We start from the raw sequence: 26,040 nt of genomic DNA on the forward strand, positions 1-26,040 counted from the left end.
AGAAGCTCTTCACGGACTGTTGAGGGAGCCTCATTCGTTTCTTTACTTGGCACTGCAGTAGGGTGCTTTGCTTGAGGTGGGAGCAGTTGTTTTGCAGGGGACAATGTGGCATACTTACAGTGCAGTAAAACGCAGCTAACAAATACAGCTGCTGAGAGGACCTTGGGGAAACTGAAAAGTGACACTGAGCCCTGGCACTGCTGTGAGGGGCCAAAATGAAACCTTAGTTTCATTTCAGCACATTGTACAAAAGATAAAATATATATATATATTTTCTCTCCCCCCCCTGCCCCGCCATGAGACCAGACAACCTACAGCCTTTCTCTGCTCTCTCTGTTAGCTCTAGCTGGAATGTCTCATGCATTTAATTAAAGCTTCATTTTTAAAAGGAGAACAGTGGTTTTGGTCTGTGATCTTGATGTGGCGATCATATGCATCAATGCTGTTGTTTGCAGTTTCCAGAACTGCAACAGGACTTCACCCATGCACCGAACTAGGTAAATGCACTCTTAGTCTGAACGAAGATTAACTGTGGAACAACGTCTTTCACTTACTTAAAGTGTAGTTTGCCAGTTCTCAGGAAATATGAAAAAGGGAAGCAGTAGACTAGGGCCTTAAAAAAAGGAATTTTCCTCTTGTTCTTTTAACATGGAAATCCACCTGTCCTTGAAGCTGTTGTGTTTCAGGAAGTGGAGGGGAAAACAACTGATTTTTCAAATCTCCCACAAACGTAATGGTTCACAAGCAGCAGTCTGCCCTTGGCAGCACTTCTGGGTATGAGCTGGGTGCCATGGAGCAGGCTGCGAGGGGGCTGCCATGGTGCCAGCGTCCGTCAGCCGAGATAGGATCTCTCATGCCTGTGGGATGCTCCTTGCCCCATGGGAAGCTGGCCACCGCATGTGGGTCCAGGGCTGGGGCCCGAAACCCTGGCTAATAGAAGACTTGCAGAAGTGGTGAGCTGGGGTGAGGAGGAGATAAGTGGCAGGACGTGGTTGCTTCGAAACACCTGCATCTTGAGCAAACTTTGAGACTTGCCACAAGGTCTGCAAGTCTGCCCTGCCTCCCCGCAGTGCTGCCTCTCGTGGTTTAAATGAGTAAGCACTGTGGCCTTCAGTACAGGCAGCGTGTAGAAAAGCAACTGGGCATGGTGTGGAGGAGGTGCCAGATTCTGGGCGAGGGTTTTTTTGCAGTGAAGTGTGTCAGACAGTATAGATCAGACCACGTAGATAACATCCTGGTGCCCCGGAGCATTTTTACTGCAGGTCTGTTCGACTGGGGTGTGTGCAGTCCAGCGGTGGCTGAGCTCACTCCTGGGAGGATGAGTCCTCACCTTGGAGCAATGGGTGCTGGGGAAAGCAGTGCCATCCCTCTGACCTGTTGGTGAGGCAGAAATGGCAGTGATTTAAAAAAATAAGTAAATTAAAAATCCATGGTTCCTGCATTAATTTGGCTCTGGTGAGCCCTCTGTCACACGGTACGCTGCAGTGAGTGCTGCCAACATTTCTTTTATTTTATAGATATTTTAAAGGTAAATAAATGAGAGCAAAACTTCCAACAGGGCCAAAGGCAATGAATTGTGCCACTCCAGGGACACAGAATCGCCTCGCAGGACCTGAGCTACACTGGCTGCTTGGCTATGGCCTGTCTGGTTCACCCGTTTTGCTTCCCATGTTTCTGGCACTAGATGGAGAGCAGTCTGTGCGGCAGAGGATCGTGTCTCTCGTCTTCAGTCATTCTGACTTCCTCAGATGAAAGACACTATGTAAATACAACTATTCTTAGTCTGGTGAGGTGTGCTTCAGTGCTAACACTTGCTTTAGTCTGTGTATTGGTCTGATGCTAAAGATGAACAGAAGATTGCATGTCTGAACTTGACATGTCCTTGCTGAAGGGGTGAGTTTTCTCACTCTGGAGCTTTCCGGCTAACACTGCGGTAACAGAACTGCAAAAGCTCATCACACAGTGATCTTTTGTAGCAAGCAGTTCCTAGGAGTGATATTCCAATGCAAATAGCTTTCTCAACAACTGAAATCCATTTCAATTATGTGTTTAGAAGCAGTACAGGATCTCTCTCCTAATATTCTCCGTGGACTAATGTTTCCTAACTTTAAAAAAATAGGTGGCTTTTGGTTTTGTTTTCTTTTCTCTCCCACACACCTTTACAGGAGAAATAGTTTTAGCTGTTTTCAAAAGCAGTCACTGTAGCTGAAGGAAGCCCCAGCCTATGCAGATCCACCTCAAAATCCATCCCCGTGACAGCGGCCACCTCTACTGAGTAGCAAGATGGGCACCACACGGTGTGCCCAGTCCTTCCCTGCCGTGTCCTGCCTGGGAAGCAGGGCCCGTCTCCTGTGTGAGGGCCACGTGGGAGCCGCAATGTGAGACACGGTGGCAAAGGGCATGACTTTTGACAGTGCTGGGTGGGCACACACACACAGCAGCTTGGGGACACCTCTGGGGACATGCACAAAACCTTGCCTTGGGCAGGAAGAGGGATCAAAGGGGCTTTCTGCACCTCCTGTGTTTTTTATTCTGGGAGCAGGTTTGCATCTTCGGACTGAAGCCACCTTGGGCTGCCCAGGTAGATCCTTCCCATGGCAGCAGGCTCAGCTCACCCTCTGTAATAACCACTTTCCATCGAATGCTGCAGCATCCTTTTTTCCTCTTCTCTAGGCCTTCCTTCCCCATACAGAGACAGCAGGCTAGAGAGTAAGAGAAGCAGCTGCTAACCCTTTTAGTAACTGAGCCTTTGAGCTATTCTCTCCATGCTCTATATTTTGGCAGTGCTGGGAGCGAAGCCAGAGCAAAGAGTGTGTCTGTGTGTGGCTTGTCTCTGTGTTTCTCTACATGCTTAGCAAGCATGCTAATTTGAAATCTAACCAAGCCAGCTTTCCCATTGGTACTGTTGTGTAAATAATGAAGACGGGCACGTTTCTTTTCAATTTGCTCAGGGCAAGCACATTTCTGCCCCTCTTTGTAAAGACAGTTCCCTTTGGGAAAGCTGAAGTCCCCTTTTGGTGTGCAGCAGCCAAGGTCTCGTCGTCCTCCTGGGTCCATAAAGGGGTTGTCCGAGCTACTGCCATTTGCTGCTCTGGTGCTGGGCAGGTCCCTGCAGGCTCTTATGGCAGCTGCCAGAGTCATCTTGGGATGTTTGTACACAGGGCTGGTGGGCTGTTTTCTCCTGTTAGACTCATCAGTTCCTCAGAGGACGCTGCCTCTCCACAGCTCCTCTCCTTGCCTTTGGGTGGAAGGATGGAGAGCATGCCCAAGACTTGTAGGAAGGTATTAGTCTAAAGGGGAAAATGTTCTGAATGTGAGGAGGAAAAAACCTGCAAAACCATTTTGATGAGAGAGGCAGAAGTCTGTACAAAGGTAGCATCAGTTTATCTTTCGTTCATTTGCGTGCATTTTGGACAGGTTAAGTTGTGGTGTTGGAGAATAATCTTTGAGTGAAATACTGCTTAGAGCAGCACATAAAGATGTGAGGTTTAGGACGATATCTCTCTGAAGATCAGTTTCAGTCTTCAAACACGTTTCAACTTCATTTTGTGATCTGGAGGCTGCCTTAGACAGTGAGGTGGCTGCTCTTCTCACTTTGCAGATTTCTGAACACTTGAAATTACTTGATATGATAAACTGCTAGAGTGATACTTATTAGGCTTTCTTTGTGAGTAAAACTTTGGAAGAAATGGTGGCTGATCATTCTCACATGGCAAAACTGTCTGGTTTATGTTTCTTAACGAATGTATTTAATCATAATGAAATGATGTTTCACCACCTCTACAGAGTGCGTGTCCACCTATGCTCACCACAGCCCCTTGCTAGAAGGCAGGAGATTATCAGTGCTTCGATCTAGGTTTGGATCCTCCTTGATGTGCCTTCCAGCTTGTAAATCATGCAGTATCATAAAAGCAGTTTTATGAAGGCTATAAAAAGAAGTTCCATATTAGATCCTCTACTAGCTATTAAAGCAGTTGAATTTACATAAATTTTTTTTGTTAAAAATCATTTAGATATGTTATTTCAAAGGGAATTCTGGGGTAATATTACTTTTCAAACAGTTCAGCATTATTCTGATGGTACTTTTATGGCATTAGAAGTTAGTGGAGTGGCACTGATCAGAAGTTCAGTGCTCAAGCAGGCCTGGGAAACGGAAGATGATATAACCCACCAGGCAAAGGGATGCAAAAAGAGTTCGGGGAACAAACACTCTATGGTTTTAGGTTTTGTTGTTGTTGTTGTTGCTGGGTTTTGGTTTTTTTTCCTTTTGTCCAAGCTACATTTATGCTTTATGGTCTTTCAATTGCTGCATGAGTCTACAGAATACAGCTTGGGGATCACATTCACTATTGAACAAATGCTAATTGTAGGATGTTGCAGTAATCTGCCATTGATAAAAATGCCCTCAAGAGCAGCAAGCCCTCTCCTGGGTTGTGAAGGCCTGTGGGGTTTGGCCCAGCTGGAGAAGCTTGACTGGATAAAAACAAAATCATTTTTTGTGAATATTCTCACCTGGGTGTCCTGAAACAGCCTTGTCCAGAAAATTTAAGGTTAATTACAACTGCTTTTTAAGGACTGTGGTTAATTGCATCTGGTTTTGTTCAATTCACAGAAACGAGCAGAACTGAAAATGTAATTTTTAAAGGCATTATTCTGGGGGTGTTTTATTTTTTTTTTCCACTAGGACAATGCTACTTTGATTTTACAGTACAACTGAGTCCCTGGGGGGAGACCTGGGTATGTGAGGTGTTCACATTTACGTTCTTACCGTTTTTCTCTGTATTAACAATAACATCAAGAGAGAAGAAACCTCTTCTGTTGTGCAATCTGAAAACAGAAATTGTGAACTTGTGTATTGACTCAGGAAGGCTTGTGTTGTTTTTTTAAAAATGTCAAATGCTTTTCCATTTTATTCATCAACAAAATTGTTGTGCACCTTCTCAAGCTGCATGAGGTTTTTCATTGCTTTTGTCCTCATATAAATACAACCAATTGAAGATTCTCCAGAGTTAACAGTAAATTTCATAGAGGAGCCTGTATGTAAAATTCTGATTTAGAAAGAACTGTAATCTTATCTGCAGGTCAAAGACAGAATTTAAGTGTGTCATTTAAGTGTAAGTTCGTCTTGAAAAGCAGTGAATTGAAAGTGACACCTTCTTGCTCAAAAGATCTGCTCTTTTTGTGCTAAAAGATTTGACTATTATAACAGCGCTGTAAAACCAACACAGTTGCCCTCTCTTCCTTCTTTCTCTTTCTTTCGGAAATTTCAAGTATGCTTAGACAGGCTGCTCTCATTTACATATATAACAGGCAAAACTTAGACAAATGGAGTTATATATAAAATCACTTTTGGCCAAAAAAGAAGTGTCACTGGTGGCAATAAATGGGAAGAAAGTAGTCCAATATAACTGTCGGATTCTGTGCTCTGAGTTTGCTGCCGCGTATGACATGAGCAGACTGAGTCTGTAGACCAGTCATATGTAGTGGGTCCCACCACTCCCCGTTATTACAGACGACTTCTCTTTCCTTCATTGAGAAAATTACATTTATTTCTTTCTGTAAGTGGAAGTCTCTCCCTGCCTGAGTGTGCTGGGACTCTGCCACTGACCAAGCATGGCATGAGTGAATGCTGTCTCCCTAGCTCTGGCAGATCAAACTTCTTCCTCACCCATGCATATGAGAGTCCCTACACACTTTTCCTCTCTGCCCAATGCGTATGTGGACTTGTTCCTTTGAAGATTAGAAAATGATCTTTTCCAAGGACTTAGTGATAAATGAGTTGAAGACAAAGGTACTGCTTCATTGGTCCTGACTTTAAATATCATAGCCTTCTGTCATGGGTCACAGTTGCTGCCTAGTAATTTTTAGGCAGCTAGTGCATTTCCTCAGTCTTGCGCTGTGCTTGCAATAGAGCTGTTGACAACCAGAGCCATAACATCAGCAGCACTAAGATGCTTTTTGTCTTGGAGGAGAAAAAAAATAAACAAACTTGCATTTGCTGAGAGTCACAGAGCAGTGGAAAGGGACTTCTGGAGCCAGTTTCCTTCTCCAACACTAGGTCAGATCAGCCATGACTTTGGCTATGTCTCGTAAACCTCTGTGAGAGGATATTGCAAAGCTTTTCTGGGTAACCCCTTCCAGTGCTGCATTGCTTTCCTAGTGAAGAAGTTTTTCCTAATGTTGAATCCAAACCAAGGGCCATTACTCCTTCTTATATTGTTGGGAACTACTGGGCAGAGCTTGGCTCTATCATCTCTGTCACTGCCTTCCAGCATGCTGGATGAAACCAGTCCAGCTCCTCAACCTCTCCTTGCAGACCTGTGCCCAAGATCCTCAACCATCCTGCACACCATCTGCTTGAACCTCTCTGTTTTCTCCCCATCTCTCTTGAACTGGGAGGCCCAGAGATGGACATCCTATTCCAGTGAAGCTTCACCAGCTCGAGTAGAGGAAGTTAATAACTTTTTTTTTCCCTTTTTTTTTTCTTTTTCTTTGCACTGACCCCATTTTTAGTGAGTCCTGGTATCAATTTTGCCATATTTACACAGAGAGGGCACCACTGGCTTGTATCGAGCCTGGTGCCCCCCATTGCCCTTTTGGGAGGACATCTACATCAGCCCTACTTTCCCAGCCTGTGCTGGCCCACAGGGTCATCCTGCCCTGGGTGCACTACTCTAAGTTTCTCCTTGCTGCACTTCAAGAGACTTCTTCTCCCCTGCCCTGGAGTTTATAGGGCCTCTGGAGTGAGGCTCTGACATCTTAGCCATACCACTGATTTAGTGTTGTGCACAGGCTTGCAGAGGGTGTGCGCTCTATCATCACCCATTGCATCTGCATGAAAAGCTTTAAATAAAAAGGACAGTGTTATACTTTGTACCTTAACGTGCTGTGTTTTTACAGAGTCACAAATTGCACTGATGGTAATGTAAATTTTCAGGTAGTCAGCTAATCATAAAAGCAAGCACTTAGAGAATTTTGGAGGAAACATTGTAGGGGATTTCACAGGGGATTGTCAAGAATTTACGGAGAGGGTTTCCACAGAAAATTTATTAAATTATCCAGACTTCTGGGTGTCATCATCTTTCCTGGTTTTACTTTTTCTGCTTATTACTGTTTATTCAGTTGTTCTTCGTTGCCATAGTTATAAACCTGAAGTAGTTCCTGGGAAGGAAAATCTATAAATAAGTCTTGGAGCTGTTTTAAGGAGAAAATGGTAAAAGTTTGTGATGAAATAGGTAGATAAGAATCACACACTGCTATCAGATTGGGGAATTAAAATGTATTTTCAAATCATGCACTTCCTATATACAGTCTATTTAGTAGAACATATTCTTTCTCACACATATATTTCATATGCAAAGTAATGTGAAAGGTGCAAAAAAGGAAGGTTAATTCATATTGAAAAGGCTGCAAGTTTCTGAATGATTGAGGCAGTAGCAAATAATATTTTGAAAACCTGCTATTTTGGAAAGCTCTTCTTGCCCCTCTGCAGATAATGGTGAAGATGATGATAAAAACCTTTCTTTGCTTCTGAGCTCCTTGCGTGCCTCAGCTGTGGTCATCGTTTTAGTACTAAGAAGTTTTAAAACACTCGTTCATTAGGCCCTGTCATGGTTTAACCCCAGCCAGCAACTAAGCACCACACAGCCGCTTGGTCATTCCCCCAGCTCCTGGTGGGATGGGGGAGAGAATTGGAAGAGTAGAAGTGAGAAAACTCATGGGCTGAGATAAGTACAGTTTAATAATTGAAATAAAATGAAGTAAAATAGTAATAGTAATAATAATAATATACAAAGCAAGTGATGCACGATGCAGTTGCTCACCACCTGCTGACCGATGCCCAGCCTGTCCACAGGCAGCGATTGCTGCCCCCCGGCCAACTCCCCCAGTTTCTATACTGAGCATGACGCCATACGGTATGGCCTAGCCCTTTGGCCGGTCTGGGTCAGCTGTCCTGGCTGTGCCCCCTCCCAGCTTCTTGTGCACCGGGCAGAGCATGGGGAGCTAAGAAGTCCTTGACTTAGTCTAAACACTACTTAGCAACAAGTAAAACATCGTTGTGTTATCAACATTATTCTCATACTAAATCCAAAACACAGCACTGTACCAGCTACCAGGAAGAAAATTTACTCTATCCCAGCTGAAACCAGGACAGGCCCAGTATTAGATATGTGCAGCTGCCCACTTGCACAATCAATCATTTCTATGGAAATCAACTGACAGCAAATTGTATTTTCAAAACTGGCCCCCTTTCTTTTTAATTTGCTCCAGACAGAAGGTAATTTCTTTTCACATTTTGAATAAAGGGAACATCTGCCTCAGAATGAAGGCTTTATTGCAAGCAATCTTAGACCATTTTTACAGCTGTTTTTAAAAAGCACAGAAATGGATTTCTCAATGTGAAAGTGTTTCTGGCTAGGAGCATGAACCATGCCAACATAATGGTACAAGAAATGGTAGGCTTAAATTGCAATAAGCAAACCTTTAGTTTAGACTCGGAGCCAAACTTGCAAATGGCATAAGGGTGGTGACATACCAGAAGTGCTGACCGAGAAGGGTTGAGGCACGTCCAGAGACGTTTTGTGAATAGTACAGTACAGGCTAGAAGGACTTCTCTAAGGAACGCGGTGGATAGAGCTGGTCCAGTCTTCCAGCTGGGAGTGAGGAGTACATCAGACAGGCGCTCCCTATTTTTCTTTGATGCAGGGCTTACTTCCCTAATTCCCCTCCTCCAAGAAAGAATGAGAAGGCAGGCAGAAGAATTTCATACATATGTCATGTTATATCTTTGATAGAAATACAGTGATGTAGAAATACAGTTCATCACATACAGTCTTTCACTAAATGCTGTATTTGAAGGGGTTCTTTTAGTTTTCATGTGCAAAAACAGTTTTAAAATTGCAGGAGAAAACCATGCTGCTTGCTCAGCAAAGAAAATCAGAAATGTTTGCTGCTCAAGGAATTGCTGGTACCCAAGATACTCCATTGGGGTTGTATACCAGGCAGCCTGTCCTCCACGGAAGAGCAGGGGCTGCTGTCCTCTGTAGCAGCCCTGGCCAGTGTATAATGCTTGCAGGAGGAGGATTCACTATTGTCCCAGGCTGGCCAAGCTGTTCAAAGCAAATCAGCTCCAACAGTGAGCTGATCAGTGAGCAAATCAGCTCCAACAGAAAGAGCAGAGTCAGACTTTGGGCCGGATACTGCCTTTAACTCTCAGATACCTTCTAAGTTAGAAAGAAGGTTTTGAATAGTTATTTCTGTGTTTGGCCCTTAGCAACAACTTTCTGATCACGTTGGCAAAAGGAAAAATGGTACAGCAATGACAAAGGCTGATTTTCAGTGGCATTCCAGTGATCTGGGCAGTTTTCCTCTGGCAAGCCTTTTACATTTAGCAGATACCATCAAGGCTAATGCTTCTTTTGGTGTCACTCTGTCATTTTGCTAATGCTGGTTCTTTTTTCCAACATTTTTCCTCTTTCATGTTTAAAGGAAAGAATGATATGGAACAGGTTCACATTCTTGGGAAAAACATTGTCCTCCTCCCTCCTGCACCCTCCCTGCCATGGCCAAGGTGACCGTACTGCTGTGTCAGGGATAATGCTGTCAGTGTCCTATGAGGCAAGTGGGAGCTGAGGAAGAGGCGTTCTTCCACTGCAGGCAGTCCCATCGTGTGGCACAAGGCTTAAAGACAGGACGTAGTTCAATAACCTTTTTCAGGTGTGTTTTCTCACGAAATTCTTTTGCAGCAAAGTAATAAAAGATGGCATCCAGGCAGCAGTTCAGGTTGGCTAATACCATTGACACCTGAATGAAGAGGCTGATGGTTTGTTTCAGGCTGCAGTCCACTATCACGTGCTGTCTTACCAGGCACTGTAGGCAGATCGCAAGGTGGACAGGTGTGAAGCACACCAAAAACACCACAAGGTTGATGATAATGACTCGTAAGGAGCCACTGTCTTCTACCTTCACTTTATCTTGACTTTTATGATTCAGAAGAATCCAGATGTTTTGGGCAGAGCAGAAAACCATCACTGTGAGTGGGATCAGAAATCCAAAGATTTCCAGAGAAACAATGAAGGGGATACTCCACGCCTGTTTTGATATGTTGTAAAAGCATTGATATTTCTCTTTCTTCTGAAACACATACATTGGGCTGCTGCAAAGCCAAGCTATTGCCCAGATGAAGCAGCAAATCAAGATAGCCCATTTGGGGGATTGGTTAGCTCGACCTTCAAATGGGTGCCTTATGCAGATATATCTGTCGACAGTAATGCAGACAATGATGAAGATACTGCTGTACGTGTTGACGAAATAGAGAGACTGTATGAATGAGCACAGGAGTCCAGGCGCTTGTCTGATAGAGTAGTACATCTTAAGTGGGAGCGAGAGAAGCAGCAAGACATCTGCAAGCGCGAGATTGATCATGTAAACTGAGGTTTTGGTCTGTTTCTTCCAAAAGCAGCAAAACACAGAGAGGGCCAGGGCATTGAGAACCAGCCCAAGAATGAAGATGGGGATGGAGATCCCCAACCGCAGGGTCTCTGCTAATCTGTCGATGTCTGTAAAATTGCATTCCTCGCTGCTGTTGGTCATTTCTCCCCTAAAACGACAGAGAGAACGGGTTGGAAATGTGTAAGGTTCTCAGTTAACGCCTTGATATATCAGAACAAGATACTTTCAAACACAACTCTGAACTTTTTTGGTTTTGAACTATACACTTGATCAGTCTTTGGCTATTATTTGAAAGTGAATCCTCATTTCAAGCACAGGGCTTTCTATTTCCAATTTAAGTGGCTTGATCTGTTATAAAGGAGCCTGATTCTCAATGGCAGGTAGTCAGCATCCACTGACTACCATGCCCTTTAAGATAATCCCATTCAGATGCTGAAGACACTGACCCATTCAAACATATGTTTTCAAAAACTCTGAAGTGTACTGGCTATCTCTAGTAACTTGTACATCTATTGAAACTTCCATAACACTTACGTTTGGTTCCTTCACTACACAGAAATTCATGAAATTACTGTTCCAAATTAAGGCAGGTCAAATTGATACGTGAGATTTTACTCCTATATCCATGATTCCCTATGCATGAGCAGCTTTTGCTGATGTGTTTTTACTACATCCGTATTTATATGGATATTTTAATTTCATATAGTGCTTGTATCCGATGCAGTTTTTTAGAAGGTCAGCTTAAGAAGACTGATCTTTTATCTAGGTGGAAATTGAGTAAGCGCATTTTCTAGCTTGTGTTTAACTTTCAGCATTGGTTAAATTTTGGGTTTGCAAGTACTTTAAATTTTAACTGATTATCTTAGATAACCTGATAAAGATTAGCAAATGGAAGGCAAGACATCTTAATAATACAGTTCTTTAAAAAAGTATAATTTCCATGGAATAAGTGTTATCACCATTCTTAAAAATATACATATGCTTTAACAAGTTATGCCTTAAAAGTGCTTTTTGATAATATCTTTAAATCAAAATCAAAAAAAATCCTAATGAAGGAGAAGAAATTGGTAGTTGAAGTTTCCAGTCCAGCTCAGCCAATCAAGTAGCTCGAAAGAAATTTTAGGAGTAAGTGAAGATTTTTTAAGAACTTGATCGAGAGGGGAATCTGCTTTGGAGGACAAAAAGTTACAGGTAGCTCATAAGCACTACCAAATGGAGCTGGATATTGCTAAAGAAACCAAAAAACAATTAGTGAAATATTTTTTGTTTACATGGCTAAAATAAAATATTTAAAAAAGAGAGAGAAAGAGAGAAATGGGGAACACATAGATCTGCTAAATATTAACTGAGGACATGGCCTTGGGTTTTGCCAAATCTTATACCTCTGCTTTTCATAGGGATGTTGATATTGTGCTGGAGGTCAGAGGTGGGATGACTTACAGGAATCAGTGAGTGATAATGGGAATAACTGTATCTGAACACAGAATGCACTCAGAGCTTAACATGCTTGTATTAGGGAAAACAGTTTATTTCCAGCTTGGACTACGGGAAGAAGAGGCACATAAAGCTGAAGGTCTAACCCAGTAATTGTTATGAAGTATGTATGTTATTAGTGTATCTGGAAAAGGATCAATCTAGTCTATCTGTTGAAGAAAAGAGTGTCAAATGTGATTAAAGCAATTCTATAACTGTTGAGTCAAAACTTCATGCAGATTTTTAAAGAAAACTACTAAATAAGGCTTTGACAGATCTTGCCAGACCATTATCTTCTTTGAGGAAGTGTCTGCTTTTTCAGATAAGGGAAAGGCTGAAGATCGAAGGCACTTGCTTTCAGTAAAGTGTACTAGAAATAACTAAATAGCACTAGAAGAAACAGGGTTAGAACAAAGGCTAATCAAGGCTACTTAAGTAGGTGAGGGACTGGTTGCAAGAAAGCTGATAAGGACTACAAACAAGCTGGATGCAGGTTACTAGGGGGATGCACAAATTCATGGAGACTACTTCTTGGCAGTGTTTCCCCCAGTGACCCCATTGTAGGAGCGAGTGTGACCTGCGGGGAGGTGCTGTTGGTCTGGGGCCGGATCCGACTGCCACTTCTAGAGAACTGGACTGAGCCGCATGAGTGGGACAGCAGCTTTGTGAACTTATGAAGTAACAAAAGGAAATCTGATTGTTATCAGTGGAATTATCTGTCAGAAATAAGAACGAAAAGAAAACCTTGGTTTGTTAGTCAATCTGAGATTGAGTCAATCCCTCTGAGCCAGCAACATGCAGCAGCTGCTTAGAAAATCATGTGATTGTGGTACATGAGAGGTGAGATAATTCCACTGAAGGTGGAGATGCATTGGTGCCATGTGTACAAGGGATTATTGTAGGCAGACGCTGCTGTCACCTGAGGGCAGGACAAGTAAAAGGAAATAGAAGTGTTGTGCTGTTGTGCGAGCGTGTGTGTCCTATGACCAAGAGCATTCATTTAGTTGGGGAAAAAATCAGATGACATTAAACATTTTGGGGGAGTGACAACACCTGTTAATCCAGCACTTTGTGCGCTATATAAATATGTTAGAAAATTGCTTGTGATGTCTCTTAAAAGTATGCATTTTGATTCTACTTTTACTGAATTTCTATTTCACTGAATGTTTGGGGTTTTTTTTAGAAATAATTAGTACAAAATTATGTATAGCATTACTCCTGAAAAAGGTTAATTTAAAAAAAAATGTTACCTAGCCTTTAAACTGGTAATTTCAAGTACTCACATGGACTGCCTGATTCTCAAAAACTTGGTATTTTTTATCATTTTGCCTCCCCTCAAATTTAAACTTTACATCTTGAGTAATCCAAGGGAATTGTTTGCAAACAGTTCATATTGAGTAATATGTTTGCCCAAAATTATTTGAAGATTCATTTTCATTGACAAATAACCTTGCAGTCATTTCATAAGCATCATCTTTACTACATTGTCCAAATTATTAATAAAAATACTGATGATATTGAATCTAAAAGATACTGAACTGTACCAAGTACATCTTTCCTGTATGACAGAGGCTGATTAGTATCTCAGTGGGTCCTCACTAATCATATAGAAGTTTCATACAGATCATGTTTCCCTTGTTTGCTTATGAGAATTTCTTTAGAGATACTGTTTGAAGCCTGTTTTCCCCTCCTACGCCCTGTCCCCCAGTGCTGTCAGTGTGTCACAGAAGAAAGTCAAGTTACTTCCATTTCATTCTCAGATGAATCTGTGCAGATTGCTACTTACCGCTGCGTTGTCTTCTGGGTGCTTGCAAACAGATTCTTTGGTGGGTGATTCCAATATTTTTCCAAATACTGAAGCCAGGTTTAGTGATCTACCGTTTCCCAACTCCTCCTTTTCCACCTTCTTAAGAGACAGGCACCACGTTTGCTCTTTTCCAGTCTCCTGAAGAAAATTCCTCTGTGCTCCACGAGTTTCCTGAAGGAATTGCCTGCAGCTCTAGGCTTGTTTCAGACAACTTCTAGAAGCCAAAAGATAACATAAGAACCTGTAATTAACACTACTTGAGGGAGTGTGTCTTAGCTGGTCCAGAACCTGTGTCATCACTGCTCCATTTGTTCTCCGTTTCTCCTACTAAGTAAGGATTTGCCACTTCCTATGGACTAGTTAAATGTTAGTTAGGTTTACCGATAGCAGGAGCTTGCGGTTAAGCTAGCAGCAAATGTTTACTGACCTAGGAAATGGAACAGCAAGGTTTTACAATATTAGCCCTGCTAGGTTTTTTTGCAGTACAGCGGGATGCATGAATGGTTTGCTTTTTGTAGCTCAGATCTGAGTTCCTCTGGCTCTAGTTGGGATTCACACAAGTCTGTATGTTAGCATGGATTGGGGATGACAGATTAAGGATATTCTTATCCATGAAATCTTCATTAGCAGGAACATCCTCATCATAAAATCTATAACTTACTGTAAGTGTCGGTGTAGCTTTAATAGTAAGGAAATGATAATCGGATGACAGAACATAGCAAACCAATCATTCTTAATCTAGCTACACTACAAAAGAGGAATGAGGAAAATCCAGGTCACTGCTTCAGCAAGGGCTTTTACAGCATTTACCATAATTACCCTCCTAATCAATACAAACCAAGTAATGTTACTTCTATGAAGCAGACTTTGTTTATATCGATGTTCTAGAGCATTAGTCATGTTACGTATAAATGATTCTCTTGTGGATGTACCAGGGAAGAGTAAGATGGCTTAGTGCAACAAAGAGCAGTAAGTCCCACATCTGCCATGTATTTAATCTGTAGTTGAATAATTTCCTATCATTTTATTCCAAGTATTTTGATTGCAACAGAATATATTTATGCTCATCACTAAAACAGAAACCTTTCTGCTCTAAGCTAAGCAACACTACATGTTTGATCTTACTGTTTGACCTTTATAAGAAATAATCATCCAGGTAGCTTAAAAATAGCGCTCTACAATCAATGCTGCTATTAAATTATTGAAAAAATAAATTATTAGTTAAAATATGAATTACTTTACCTGAACCCCAGCAAGCAGATCAGCAGCATTGCTTCAGTCCAGGTTCTTCTATAGAGCATGACAGCATTTGCTTACAGACCATACGCTACCAGTACTCTTACTAAAGGGCATAACCACATCCTTCTTTTCTTCTCTCTTTTTTTTTTTTTTTTTGTTTGTTTTTGTTTCCTATTCCTAAACACACTCTGTGTTTCTTTATATAGACAAGTGAAGGTGAAAGAGTGTAAAGGCTTGAACCCTCAGCTGTTTATAGTCAGTAGTCAATGTAGGGTGGGGAGCAGTTTGTCTCTGAAGCCAGGGTTGGTTTTGGACTGGACTTTACCTGGTGTGAAGCAGCTAAGAGCTTTTATGGGCTTGTGGTGGCTACCTCCAAATTTCCAATTATTCCTTGAGCTGGAGGGGAGATGCGGAAGTGGAAAGTTGTAGGAGAGGCTGTCATAGAAATAGGGCTTCTTCCTCCAGTTTCTGCTTAATTTGCATACTGGTGATAAGTAGTTTAGCACTCAGCTGCTTCTGAAAGATACCGCTACTGACATGCATGCAGCTGTTAAGCTATTTAAAGGGCAAGTGCCAGTTTTAGCCAGTTCAGGTGTTTGATTCATGACTGCAAGTCAGCAAAAAAATGCTTATTGGCAAGAGGAATGAGGTATACGGAGCACTAAACTAGTGCCTTATATGTGAGTCATATAGTAGCCAAGACACACTTTTCTTGAAATGAGTTTTCAAGGCTTTTCCATCAGTAGGACTTTCATGATGGAATCTGAAGCTCTTCCTCTGCTCTGGGAACTGTCATGCAATGTACACCTTTTGGAGAGGTAATTGTGCTTGCAAAGAGTGAATAGCAGAAACATGGGGGCATTCATCCACTCCTGTCTTCATGAGATAGCGGACAAGGGTGAAACACAGCAAAGGACCCAAAACTGCTGGTCTCCTCAGGCCCTGGCCAGCTGTGGCTTGGTTAGGACTGCCATCAAACGGATGTTCGTGGTTACATGAAGTGACATAATTTACTCAAAAAAACCCTTAATTGTCGTTTGATGACAATGTGCGAATCTCATACATAATAATTTTATCTCCAAGCAACAAAACTGGCAGAAGAATAAAATGCTAAGTAGGTGCTCATATGTGTATGTCATATGGACACTTCATACGGGTGAGTGCAAATAGGCTCTCTCTGGAACCCCTCTGGCTGAAGTGTGAAACTTGCTTGCTAGTGCTGATAGCCACTCGTCTGAGTGGTTAAGTCTTGTGGCCTGCTTTTTTACCTTACACACTGCAACCCTTTGCTGCAGCAGTAAATACGGGGGGAAAAAAAAAGCTCTAAGTGACATTTTTCAAATTGCTGCCTGGCTTTGGTGGTAATTTGGTCTTTCTGGGGAAATTCTGCACTTCCTGCAGAAAAAGTAGCACCAGCATTTGTACCACAGGACTTGGAGAAGAAAAAACATGCAAGTTCTTAATGCATTTTTTTCCTAGCTGTTTTATCTAAAAATGAGATTTGAAGCAAAAAAAAAAAAAAAAAAGCAGAACCCAAACAAAGTTTGGGTAAACCTCATAAGAAAATCACGTGGCCGGGGAAACGAAGCCAACATGATTTCTGTCATTTGGGAAACATATTATGGAACTGGGAGGTTTCAAGGGCTTTTCAACTTCTGTCTTCTCAGAGCTGTGGGCTAGCTACAAGTGTCAGCAATGGACTGTAATGAATCTGGAGTCATGAAAAGAAATCTAAGAGTGCAACTAAATATTAGCAGAAAACAAATACCTTACAATTATGTGTGACCTTTGAATGAATTATTCTGTCATGTTGCAGCTGAAATGGGGTTGCTTCTTTAATCCTCTCACCACAGGCATATTTCAGACTTAGGTTAAAAATTAATTTTAATACTTTGTGCTGCCTTCACTCCCAGCGCTAGATTCATTCCTTGCGGCTCTGTGAACTACCCACTTAGTATCACTTGGTGCCACAGAGCTAAACAAAAAATCAGCATTTCTGCACGCATCAACCACATGTTTGCTAAGTTGGCAATTTGCTTGTGATACGTGTGGGTTCATCGTTTGTAGGTAAGGATGTAATTTGTTGGTGTGCATATAAGTTTTTCTTTTGCAGGTTGGCCTTTTTGGTTTAAATTAGGACAGCTTTTATCTAGAGCATATTTAATGAGGGCAAGTTATGAATGACTCACTCCCACACCTGCAGGTAGATTATTGGCTGAGAAATTAGAGCTTGTTTGCCCCCCTCTCTTTGGTGACTGCTTTTGCAATTTCTCCCACCAGGTGCTATACATGAATATGCTTAGCAGGAATTATTTCAGTGAGTCCTTCCCATTGCCTTTATCACCCAGCACTCCTGCTTGCTAAATGCTCAATTGTAGGGACCCAGGTGGCTGCATGGCTCTGAGGTTTTCAACGGGAAGAAGGGCTTTGTTTATTTCAAGTTTTGTTATTTTTTTAATTAACCACAGAAATGTGCTGGACGTATATTGCTTGCCCGGTGTAGAGACAGCAATCTTAACAACCTTATCCTTTTCTGAATACTGTGTTTCAGCTAGCAAATGAATAGTGGCTGGAAGAACCTAAAACATACTCTGAGTAACTAAAAGGAAATGTATGAGCAAAAGATTTATAATGCTTATGGCAAAGATGAGTGGGTTGTTTGTTTGGTTGGTTTTTTGTAGAGGTTGGTGAGCTTTCTCCTTTTATCCTCTAGGTGCAGTAAGTGGTGGTGTTGGTAAGTCAAGCAACAGCAGGCAGCACTTGTCATTTTCAAGGAACCAAAATCTGTTTCAGAGGAAACATGTTCATACAGTGCAAAACCACATTCATTTGCATTACAGAATCATGAATTCTGCTGTTCTTCTTTTTTAGTGGAAAATATATCAAAGCAGATTTGCAGTTCAGCTTTCACAAATGTCTAAAATATGTGCTTGCTTGTACTTAATGGCCAGAATGGAATAAGTTCGGTCTCAGATCTAGAATTAGGATGCTCAAGTGCAAATCAATCAAATTTCAAAGGTGGAGTCCAATGTGTTTCTGTGCCACTCTGAAGGCACGTGTGACTTCTTGTTCTCCTAGACAGCTATAAAATATCATCTCAGATAACATGACTTAATCACCCAGAGCAGAGTCAGGAAAAGACATTGCCTAGTAGAGAGCTAGGAGGTGCGTGAAAAACTGTCTGTCTTTGTTCTTGTGAAAAGTGCTGGATGCAGTGGGGAACTAGAAGGCTTATCAACCTAGACCTGAGTCTAAGTTGTCTTGTATGTTGTGCTGTAGCTGGTTTCTGATATTTTTGCATGTGTTTAAAGGTTTCAAGCACTGGGTGGCCAAAGTGAGTTAAGCTAATAAGTTGTCTTGTTCTGAGCAGGCTACCACAGCTTGCTACCGCAGAAGGGATTGGCTTCATTCTTTTAAGAGGGGAGATGCTGGGGACTTCATCTAACTCCAGCTGAGCAGCAGCACACTCCTGGAAAGGAGAACCACACACAGAGCTCGCGATGCTATCACCTACCCGAAGATGTCCCTTGATGCTCTTTCTGTCTGAAGAGCAGGTAAATTAAACAACAAACTCAATTTTCATCGGTGACTTATAAATTGTAGTTTGTACTTGTGTTGGAATATAAACAGTGTTTTCTTTATATGGAGGCCTTTTGCTTCACACTAGTGCTCTTTGGGTTGCTCAGTACTCCTTTCCTCACCTTCATAAGTAATCAAAGCCTGGCTTAGAGTGAGCTATCGTAATTGCACAGTTGGGAACTTTGGATGGCTAGGGGGTTGTGTTTTCTCATGTAGCCATGTTTTTGCAGCAAGTGAAGGAGACTGCAAAACTGGAAATCAGGAAACTTGACAACTGCTGTATTTTATGGGGAACAGCCACATTCAGCCTCTGCAAGATGAGGCAGAGATCTTTAAAGGCAGCCCAGGACAGAGCAAAAAGTGCAGTTGTTCTTGGAGCTGGCCAGCTATGAGTGCAGGCTTGTTTCTGACTACATTTGAGAAACCTTACAAAGATTTCTTAGGGTTGCATGTTGAGGGAAAGGAACTGGCCAGTCTGGTGAGCAGCCAGTCTCACGCTAGTACAGTTGAGTGAGCAGAACCGTGGGAGCAATATTTTAAGGTACAGAATATCTTCAGCTGTAACTGATTCAGAAATTCACCAACAGGACACTAAGCATGTCATAACTTCAGAGACCCACAGTCTACAGCTGAGCTGAAATTGTCTAATTTACCATAGTTCAATTTGGTCTTCCTGAGCCAAAAAGGCCGGTTAGACACAGCCAGTGTCAGCCAGGTGCCAGTGAGGACATGTGTGTCATGGCCAGTCCATCCCTCCTCTGAGGCACGGACAGAGCAGCTTACATCTGGCCTAAAGCAATTCTCGTTGTGGGCCTACTGATAGGCTATAACTTTTCTTGGGTATTTGTAGGAAGGAGCAGCCAGTCAAGCTGCAAGCTCAGCTTTAGTGAAACTGTGTAAGAATAGACACAGAGCTTCCTGCACGGATGTGCTTTGCAGTCTGCTCCATGAGATTCACCAGCACACCCCACCTGTGCCAGCTGGCCAGTCAAGAGGGTTTGTGGTTGCTTGGCATAGCTGGGCTGGCACTGGTGAAGCACATCCCACAGCAGTTGCCGTCCACCAAGATGCATGCAGTTCTTACAGGTGTTTCCGTGGGATATATACAGACTGTATCTTTTGAGGAGGCCCCTGGAAAGGGAAAAATGCAAGGCTACTGTGTTAATCTCTTAAAACACAGAAAGCTTTTGTTTAATGAAGATGCCGTGCTCACTGGGCAGTGGCACTACCAAAGGAAATGGTAAGTGTACACAAAACTACGGTTTCAAAGGAGACCACCAGCCAATTTCACAGTCGTGCAGTAAAAGGAACTAATGGTTAGTAGCAGCATGGATACAAACCCTGGACCTGAGCAGTGACACTACGTGGCTCCTTGATAGGCCTCCTGAGCACTCAGGCTCCTGTGGGTTATAAAATCATATTGCAGTGAAATAGGATATTTCTCTGCTCTGTCTCACCACTCCAGTTGGCAGTGTGTGGTTATTGCACAGTATTCTTTTTCCTGACATGGGTAGTGATCAGATCAGAGTCTCATGTTATGCTCACCCATCTACACCATATAACATAATACTGTGATAAATGGTGTATCTAGATTTTTTTTTTTCTTAGAAAAACACTTTTTTCTCAGCCTTTGCATTGCGTTTGGTAATGAAACACATAATGAAGATTATTTCCTTTGCATTTTCATTATACTGAATATTACCTGAGCACTGTTGACTGGACCATCACCATCTTGTATCCAAACTGATGGAAGTCAACAACCATCACTACAGTCTGGCGCAGAGGGATGCCAGTACAGGAAAGCAGCGGCAGCAGCCGCACTGCACGCTTGTGCCTTGCACAGTCATTCCTATACCTTCACGCAGACAGCCCTGCACGAAGGGGTAGGAGCTGCCTCATCTGCAGGGTTTATGCACTCTCAATGCTATGACTTTCTGAAAGACCCATTTCTGTTGAATGGCTTGGACTGAAAAAGAGTTGACTTATGTGGAAACTGCCTTTTTTCCATTTCATTTAACCTTTGCTTATCCATCTTTCCTCAGAGTAGGGACTGGCATTTCTGGACAGGAAGCCCTACACACTCAAGCCTATAACTGCAATGGATTAAAGTCAAATGAAAATCACAGGTTGGCCTAAAAGTAACATTTTCCAGATCTGAGATGTGCCCTGTTTAATTAACACGTGTCATCTTTGCACTCTGGGTCTTTCCCATTTTAACTGATGTAACCAAGTTGCCACTACCTTTTTATTGTTTTACAGACCAGTGTGTATTCAGCTGTGCATTAATAAGGCTGATCCAGGATGTCTTAAAGGATTGCAGAGAAGTGGGACCAGCTCCAGCCCCTTGCAGTATGGCCAAAACAAATGTTGCTGTCCCAGAGACAAGGCTATTTGAAACGTGAGTTGGGGATTGTTTCTCATACTGGTATTGTCTCACCTGGACAATGGCAGTTGGCATGTCCATGGCTCACACGTTTGCTTAGTTTGATGTTTTTCTTGAGGTTTATGCAGACTATAGCATGAATTGCTCCATCACAGCCAAGTCTACTGGCAGGGTGCACTTGTCAGTGCAGACTCTCCAGTTTGTGTCCCCTCATCTTGGCACTTAGATCTGAGGGTACGAGAACTGCGGTCAACCCCGCTGCTTCCATAAGGTGTCCTGACAGATTCCAGGGTACCAAAGTCCCAACTTGAATCACTGACTAACTTAACGTGGAAATGCAGTGAGATGCATGCTGAGAAACAGAAAGTGCCGAGGCAGAGCTAGCCAGACAGACAGAAAAAAGAGGAAAAAAAGAAAGTTCAAGAAAATGCTTACAGGGATCCCTGCAATTACTTCAAAGACATAATTCTGAGTGGTTGCTGGTGCTGGTAGAGGAAACACTACCCGACAGTGCCATCTTGGGGTAGTTTATGTCTGTAAGTTGGACAAGAGGCATCAAGGTAGAACTTGACTTTTCCTTTGTGTGGTGCATTTGCTCCCCATATCTGTATATATAAATATATATATGTATGTGTATATATTTGTGTGTGTATCAATGTCATAATGACTTATTAACAGTCATTACGTTGTACATGTGGCTTGCATGCACGCTTACTTTATGAGCTTTATTTTGTTCTCACCTCTCCTAATCTGTCCTGGACAACTGCTTTTTATTTTAATAACATAACCAGCCTTTGAGAGAGAGAGCTCTATTTTATGCTGCTGAAAAAACGTCTCTCTGAAAGCTTGGCTCTGTCTGTCCTCCCTTGGAAAGGGCAACTGAGCAAATTTCCTTGTTTATTCCAGTGCAGAAGGGGTCTCTGCCTTGAAGAGAATCGGCTATCCTTGAATCTGGTGTCTGAAGAGGAGAGTAATGGAGGTAAGTTCAATCATATGTAGCTTGTTTCTTCTTTGTATGTAGGTTATCTGCCCTTGCTATCAGCATGTGGTTAGTATTTAAAATATAACTGGTGGGTCTTGGTCTCAGGGTCTTGGAAGCTGCAGAAGAGGGAACAAGGTGGGGATGCCGCGATGTGCTGCCAGCCCAGCTGGCTCCCAAGGGGGAAAGGCTTGTTTTGCTGAGAGTGGGAATTCATCCTCCTTTGTGTGCAGAGAGGTTGTGGTGTTTGAGCCTAACAGTGGCTAGATACTTATTTTCTTCTGATGTGTAATGTTAGTCTAGCTGAGTTGATATGGTTGTCTTTGTTCTGGCTGCCTGCCATAGCGAAGTGTCTGCACACAAGTTAGAGTGAATGAATGGCTTTGGAAATAAAACTGCACTTCATTTGAGTATAATCATGCCACTTACAATGATAACCTTCAAGCTTTCTGATTCAAACCAAGTGCTGGAGATTTATTTGAAATGCTGAAAAGGTCCCTTCACTTTAGCACAGGTGCATTCCTATAAATAGCTTGTACAGAAAAGCCTCATAACATGAAAGGGATCAAGAAAACCAATTTGCAGGAAAGTGAAAAACCTCAAACAGATGAAAACCTCTCAAATTAACTAATGCTAGAATGGCAGAAACTATCATACAATCAGATGCAGACTTTTTTTTTTTTTTTTTTTAACAAAGTGAAAAACTAAGATTTAAAAAAAATCTTAAGAGACAGAAGTTTGGGCAAGTCACCTTACCAGGTTACTGAAATATCAACCTGAGATAACAACTTTTGAATTTCTGTGAACACAGCCTCTGAACGACCCAGGAATTATCTGAAGCCCAGAGTGGTCTAGCCTGCCTCCAGAGATGGGGGTGTGTGTGCACGTGCGTCTGTCTGTCTCTGTGGCAGCCAGGATGCTCTGCACTTTAAAAATGCACTTTTATCACTTTGCATCCAGCTAGAGGTGTGTTGGCCTGTGCTCGGTGTGGAGGCCAGACACCAGCGTGGCTGTTCTCAGGGGTGACTCTTGCCATATATTATGTATGGTTTTGTTGTGCTGCAGTGTGCTGGGCCTGCGGGCCTTCGAGGAGTCAGATGAAAGCCCTGAATGTATGCTGACTAGCTGGCTTTCTCCAAGGACTGCCTCCGGTTTTTTATGCTACAAACCAGGATTGTCACTGCCTCATCTGTTTGGAGTAGGATGAAGGGCGCGTGAGCTGAGTGCAAAAAGCTCACAAAAGCTAAAAAAACTAAAAAAAACTACCAAAAAAACTATTGTGCTGTTATAATAGGCTGCTCTGAATAAACCCCACTTCTTCCTGCATTGGGTGGGAAGGCTAATTGCTAAGACCAGGGTAGTTGTACAGGTATTGTACTGAGGTGGCCAAGAAACTTGTGAAGATAGGTTACCATGTAGGAATTTAATTGTATCATTGCCTTGAAGTCTTATGCTTTTGGACTCCTCACTGATCCCAGGGATTACCTTATATGCATGCACCAGGCGTGACCTATTTTGGTCTTTGCAAAAAGGGACTTTAGATGTGATGCTGGGCTTAAATTTTCTAGGCCAGAGGAAGAAATTCCTTTGCAAATCATTTCACTGAGCCGAAATCTCCAATTGGGATTCCAGAGATACAATGGCAACTGGCCAGATGTGCAGCTGTTTCTCCAATTCCACCTTAAATCTGCAGTATTCCTAAAACAGCAAGCCTTTACACCCCGGCTCACAGCTTGAGGGTCATCTCCTGGCTTCAAAGAGCAAAGCTTCCCTGGAGATGCCTTCAGCTAGTGAGCCAGGGGCTTGCAGCCCACTAGAGTCTGGTCACAACTCAGGCCTTTGCCACTCTGCCAGAATGGGTGCTGGGGTCTTCTCAGGGTCAGACCCTCTGCTCCCAAGGGACGAAACTGCAGCCTGCAGTGCTGCCAGAGAAGGCCAGCATGGTGGAGCCCCACAGAACTCTGCTCAGGGCCATGGTGGGACACAATTCAGGGCCTCCTTTGGTGCTGAGCAACAGAGGGAAGTTTTGACCTGGGGGATGTATTAATCAGTCACTAGTTAAATATAAAGGCACAATTTGGTCATCTCCTTAGCCCTGACAGAGTTATGGTGTCAGGTGTGGGGTGAAATAGGAGCCACCTGAGGAGCCCTAAGGTGCCTGGCTGTGACATTACACTGCCTCTCTACGATGCATGTTGTTCCCCATTGGTCAACGACAAAGTCTTAAACTGAGGTTAATTTAAAACCAAACCTTGTTGCCTCTCAGCTTTGGTATTCTGAAGCATGGTGGCAGTATTGCTTGTGTTTGCACAGCTTGCAGTTTGTAGAGGTGCGGCATCTGTCGTGTGTCTCTGATCTCACACAGTGTTGAGTACAAACGCCTAGCTTTTGCAGCCAGTGGGAAGGGGCTTTACCTTTATGCTGGCTTTCATAGATCTCTGACAACTTACAGTCAAGAAATTGATGCATAAAACTAAGTTCTTGCACGACAAAGCAGTAGTATTTCTAGATTTTTGTGTAGGCTGTCTAATAATAGGGACTGGAAAAATTCATAACGGTACAAAGAAAATGGCCGTAGTTTGACTGTAGGAACACACTCTTTTAGAATGATATTTCCCTGTATTATTATAAGTGTTATGAAAATTACTTTTTCTGTTTGCGGCCTCCTAACCTGAGACTTAATTCTATTTACAACATGATTAGTTGTTGCAGGAATAAGAGAATCTACAAGACAGTGGAAGTGAAATTTAGTATTTCAAATGGTGTTGACAAGTTGGATAAATGTTTTGGAAGAGAAAGAATTCAATGGGGCATAAAGACATATGTAAAGTTTTGCACATACATAGGAATAGTTGTGAGCACAAATGTGAGATATAGGTGAGCTTGACGTGCTGCAGATCTGAAAAGGGGGATCTGGGGCTTCGAGTAGATTGCAAATGCAGCATGACTGGAAATTAAATGGAAGCTTATGCTGTTGTAGAAAAAAGTCAACATGATTATGGGGTATGTAATTATTTAAGGCTTTAGAATAACTATAATCAGTCTTGGGTGCCTCTCTTAAAAATGAAAGAAAGAAAGAAAGAAAGAAAAAAAAATGAGCTCAATCCAAGAGAGAGCCTAGAAAATGGGAGCAAACATAATGAGCTACATCTGAAGCACAGAAGTAGCTGGGTGTATTTAGGGCACAGATGCTGAAGTATGGAGGACATAAATAGGTCTTCAAATACATAAATGGTAGCTATGAAGGGGAAGGGAATAAATAGTTTACTATATCCACTGCAAATGGGAAAAGAAATAATGGATTTACACTGCAGCTGCAAATGCTCTGCCTGGAAATGAAAATAAACCCTTCCTATGCTGAAGACAGATGAAACTAGAAATAGCCCTTGCTGTGAGGTATTATTAAAAGCAGGTTAAACAAAATTCTGCTAGTTATAACATGGGAATACTTGAGCTGGCCTTTCATTAGATGGTCTCTTCCTGCCTTTTCTGCAAGTCTGTGATTTCATATGCAAAAGATTGAGGTGAATTAGAAATTACCTTGGATAACGTGACAGCTACATGTGTGTTAGCATTGAGGGGGGCAGAGAAGACCCTAACTGATTGCACACTTGGAGTACAAATCAATGTAATTCCAGAGTGACATAAACTCTTACCTTGGTATGAGTCCTCTTTATTTTCTGCAAGTTTTCACTAGCCCTTTACCAGGTGGTATAATCACTAGATTGCTTTACTCCATGCCTAATTTAGCACAGATTTGTTCCCTGATCCTAGCTGGCCACAGCTGACTGAAAGTCAGGACTTCCCCCATATATCATTGCACTCTATAGAAAGAAACCCAGCAACATAGAGCTACAAAAAAGGAGGGGAAAAGGATAAAGGATGTGAAAAGAATTAATGTCCTTTTCTTCAGATGCTTCTTTGCCATGTGTCATCTGTAGGCAAGAGTAAGCTTCACTGAAGCAGTCCTTTCTGGGTTATTGGCTGGAAATGGAGGTAAGGGAGCTTGTATCTTATTTTATGTTATAATTTTCAGGAATTGGCTAAAGGGTTGGCTAAAATTGGCTGAGTTTCACTGCTAATTCTGATATTGCAAAAGGTAATATCCATTGCACGGAGCTGTGTCTG

General features: G+C 42.3%; 1 protein-coding gene across 1 annotated transcript; it reads right to left on the reverse strand.

Annotated features, from left to right (window-relative positions):
* Positions 1 to 9,124: 9,124 nt before the first annotated feature.
* LOC309594688 (G-protein coupled receptor 55-like) lies at positions 9,125 to 13,841 on the reverse strand. Its single transcript, XM_082320929.1, has 2 exons — positions 13,712 to 13,841; positions 9,125 to 10,600 (listed from the first exon to the last, which is right to left on the reverse strand). Exon 2 carries the CDS (start codon positions 10,591 to 10,593, stop codon positions 9,604 to 9,606), a length of 990 nt encoding a protein of 329 aa, XP_082177055.1. The 5' UTR covers positions 10,594 to 10,600; positions 13,712 to 13,841; the 3' UTR covers positions 9,125 to 9,603.
* Positions 13,842 to 26,040: the final 12,199 nt, after the last annotated feature.

The sequence above is a fragment of the Platalea leucorodia genome, assembly GCF_965183815.1.
Source record: "Platalea leucorodia genome assembly, chromosome: 8".
In the NCBI taxonomy this organism is placed as follows: domain Eukaryota; kingdom Metazoa; phylum Chordata; class Aves; order Pelecaniformes; family Threskiornithidae; genus Platalea; species Platalea leucorodia.

Coding starts and splice junctions, on each gene's coding strand:
- LOC309594688 (XM_082320929.1), bottom strand. CDS start 10,593: ATGACCAACAGCAGCGAGGAATGCAATTTTACAGACATCGACAGATTA.